The 3423-nt window shown below is 36.4% G+C and overlaps 1 protein-coding gene across 1 annotated transcript; it reads left to right on the top strand.

The window, feature by feature from the left end:
* Positions 1-1939: 1939 nt before the first annotated feature.
* On the top strand, positions 1940-3081 carry HELRODRAFT_175614 (hypothetical protein; the record flags this gene model as incomplete). Its single annotated transcript, XM_009023025.1, has 3 exons — positions 1940-2004; positions 2297-2615; positions 2983-3081. The coding sequence occupies 3 exons, from the start codon at positions 1940-1942 to the stop codon at positions 3079-3081; spliced, it is 483 nt and encodes a 160-aa protein (XP_009021273.1).
* Between the last annotated feature and the right edge of the window lie 342 nt (positions 3082-3423).

The following is a 3423-nucleotide window of genomic DNA, read 5'->3' as shown; positions in this document are numbered from 1 at the left end:
CCTGGCAGACTCCCAACGGAGACCACCCACAACAAACACACCACCGGCTACTTCAACGGCCACAACCACCACCATGGCCACAACAACAACAACAATAATAATAACAACAATAACAACAACAGCAACAATCGACGACATCACCATTTAACATCAACAACACATCAATATCCGCCCTCATCATCATCATCATCAACATCGTCATTATCATCTAACTTTTTTCTTCATTCACCAACAACATCATCATCATCATCATCATCGTCATCGTCACCACCATCATCATCATCGACAACATTATCATCAGTGTCATCATCATCATCACTTCCGTTATCGTCGTCATCTTCGTCGTCGTGGGAAGTGTATCATCTGTTGAATGACGTCATGAGGTCATCAACGAATCAGAAAGCAGTATTCCTTGTTCCTGGTCACCACAATAACAATAACAACAACAACAACAATAATTTTTATAATAATAATAAGGATAGTATGGATATTTTTAGCTCAGGAATTGCTTATCGATTTAAAAGTAAGCATCATGAATTTGGGTGTGTGTGTATGTATGTGTGTGTGTTGTGTGTGTATGTGTGCGTGCCGAATTATCTCTCTCTCTCTCTCTCTCTCTTTCTCTCTCTTTCTCTCTCACTTCTCTGTTGTTGCATGTATGTGTGTGTCAGTGTTTGTGGGTGTGTGTATATGGTGTTTTTCTTTTTAATGTCTTCATCAGTTATTCTTGTTTTATAAAACTGATTAAGATGAGTTATTCTTTTTATTCATTCGTTTGTTCATTCATTCGTTCGTTTCGTTCGTTCGTTCGTTCATTCATTCGTTCATTCATTCATAAAAAAAGAAACAAAAAATCATATTAAAGTAACATAAATGCATTCAAAAAAGTGTTATGGAAAAGAATAATAATGTTGATACAGTAGTGTAACAAAAAGCTTATCTCCTATAAAATTATTATTTCATAAAATGCTCTCTGGCTGTTTGTTTGTTTGCCTGTTTGTCTGTTTGTTTGTCTGTTCTTGTACATTAGCTTGCGTCTTCGTCATCATCGTCATCACCATCGTCGTCGTAATCGTTATCAACATCGTTCCTTATCATCATCGTCGTCGTCATGGTTAATCATTAGCATGATACTAACGATGATACTAACGATGATACTAATAGTATCATCGTCTCCACCTTTATGGATGTATGTATGTATGTATGTATGTGTTTGTGTGTGTGTGTGTGCGTGCGTGTGTGTGCGTGTGTGTGCGCGCGCGTTCTTGTTTAATACTACAAAAATACACAATTCCGTGTGAGTGTTCATTTCGTCACTCGATATGGAAATAAGATGAATTAAACCTGATGGCTGATACCATTAGCAGATGATAAGGTGCCTTTTAAATGAATGAATGGGCATGATAACGATGATGATGATGATAATAACTATAATAATAATAATAATAATGATAATTATAATAATAATGATAATAGAAGTAATAACGATGATGATAGTGATAATTTTGCCGGATATTTAAGTGTCTATGAATGTTTGTGTATGTGAGCGTTTAAGAGTGTGTATATGTATGAATGAATGAATGTATGAATGAATGAATGAAAATATAAATATGAATGAATAAACCCACCGACAGATATCATTAGGCATTTCAACGTCTCTCAGCCACTATTGTGCAAGATGCAAGATAAGTTTTTGTCGTCGTCATCATCACCATCATCATCATCATCGTTTACGTCATCAGCAGCGTCATCGTTTACACCACCATCGTCATCTTCGTCATCATCGATTACGTCTTCTTTCAAACCTCGTAACAGCGGTGCTACAACCACAAGTAGTGGTATTGGCAGCAGCAGCAGCAGCAGCAGTGGTGGTAGTAGTAGCAGTAGCAATAGCGATAGTAGTAGTAGTAGTAGGAGGAATGGGTTTACAGTTATGATGATGGTGAAGCAGAAGAAGTTGAACACAGCCAGTCTTATCTCTTTCGAATCTCAATCTGGTCATGTGTAAGTATCATTTATTGATTCGTTTTTGTTTCCTTGTTTGTTCGTTCGTTCGTTCGTTCGTTCGTTCGTTCGTTCGTTCGTTCGTTCGTTCGGTTATTTATTATTTTATTCATCTAGTTACTGATGTATATCGTCATTATCATCTTTATGTCGTCGTCATCATCGTCATCTTTATCACCACCATCATTATCATTACTATCACCATCCTCACCATCTCCATCATCATCGTCCTCACCATCTTCATAACCATCTTCATCACCATCGTCTTCATTAAAATTCCCAACATTCAAAGGTTGTTCGAGATTGAGAGCAGCGCCATTTCCAAGGAACTGAGAGTGCACTACCGGCATGATGACGTCGACACCACTCTGACGTCACAGCAGGATATTTCCGACTCCAGGTGGCACTCCATCATCGCCAGCGTGTCCCGGGACTCCCACCTCACCCTCTACGTGGACTGCAAAGTTTCTCTGAGCAAACAGTTGCACTCTATGGATTTGTATAAAAAGTTTAACTCAATTAAAAAGTTATCTAAGTCATCGTCGTCGTCATCGTCACTGTTGAGGAATGTTTGGATTGGTCAGAGAAACGCCGATTCTATGTTCTTCAAGGTTATTATTATTATTATTATTATTATTTATTAATGTTTTTATTATTATTAACGTTTTAATTGTTGTTGATAATGTTGTTGCTATTGATGAAACACAACTAAACGTTTACACATACATACAGTGTACACACACTCAAGGTGTGTATGTGTGTATTGTGTGTGTGTGTGAGTGTGTGTGTGTGTGTGTGTGTGTGTGTGTGTGTGTGTGTGTGTGTGTACAAACATATACACATACAGATTCGAAAATGAATATGTAATCTAGTGATACGGTAGTTATTTACTAGTATATACAAAACGAGATATGAAATTATTACTTTTCATTTCATTTCAATGAATCTCCGCAATTTATATATACACCATTTTTGTAGCGTTTAACTCGATCACTTCATTTTAAAAGAATCTCGTGGCACTTCGATACTTGCTTTATTGTATTGATCCTATCTCGAGGTAGTACAATACTTGATTAGTTTCTAATTCGTGTTTGTTCATTGACTGATTGTTTGTTCGTTTGTTTGTTCGTTCGTTCGTTCGTTCGTTCATTATTTTGTTTGTTTGTTTGTTCGCTCGTTCACTCCTAAACAAACTACATGATATAAAAACTAAATATGTTCATATATCAATCATACTTTTAAATAAACATATCACATTCGTTCTATTGATGTATATAAATATATATGTATGTGTGTGTGTGTATGTGTGCGTGCGTGTGCGTGTGTGTGTGTGTGTGTGTATGTACGTTTGTATATTAATTATTGACATATGTGTGAGTATTGTATAATAGAAATCAGACGTGCTACATTGTATTTCCT

This window comes from Helobdella robusta (genome assembly GCF_000326865.2).
Source record: "Helobdella robusta unplaced genomic scaffold HELROscaffold_34, whole genome shotgun sequence".
In the NCBI taxonomy this organism is placed as follows: Eukaryota; Metazoa; Annelida; class Clitellata; order Rhynchobdellida; family Glossiphoniidae; genus Helobdella; species Helobdella robusta.
This window is presented reverse-complemented; position numbering and strand designations above follow the sequence as displayed.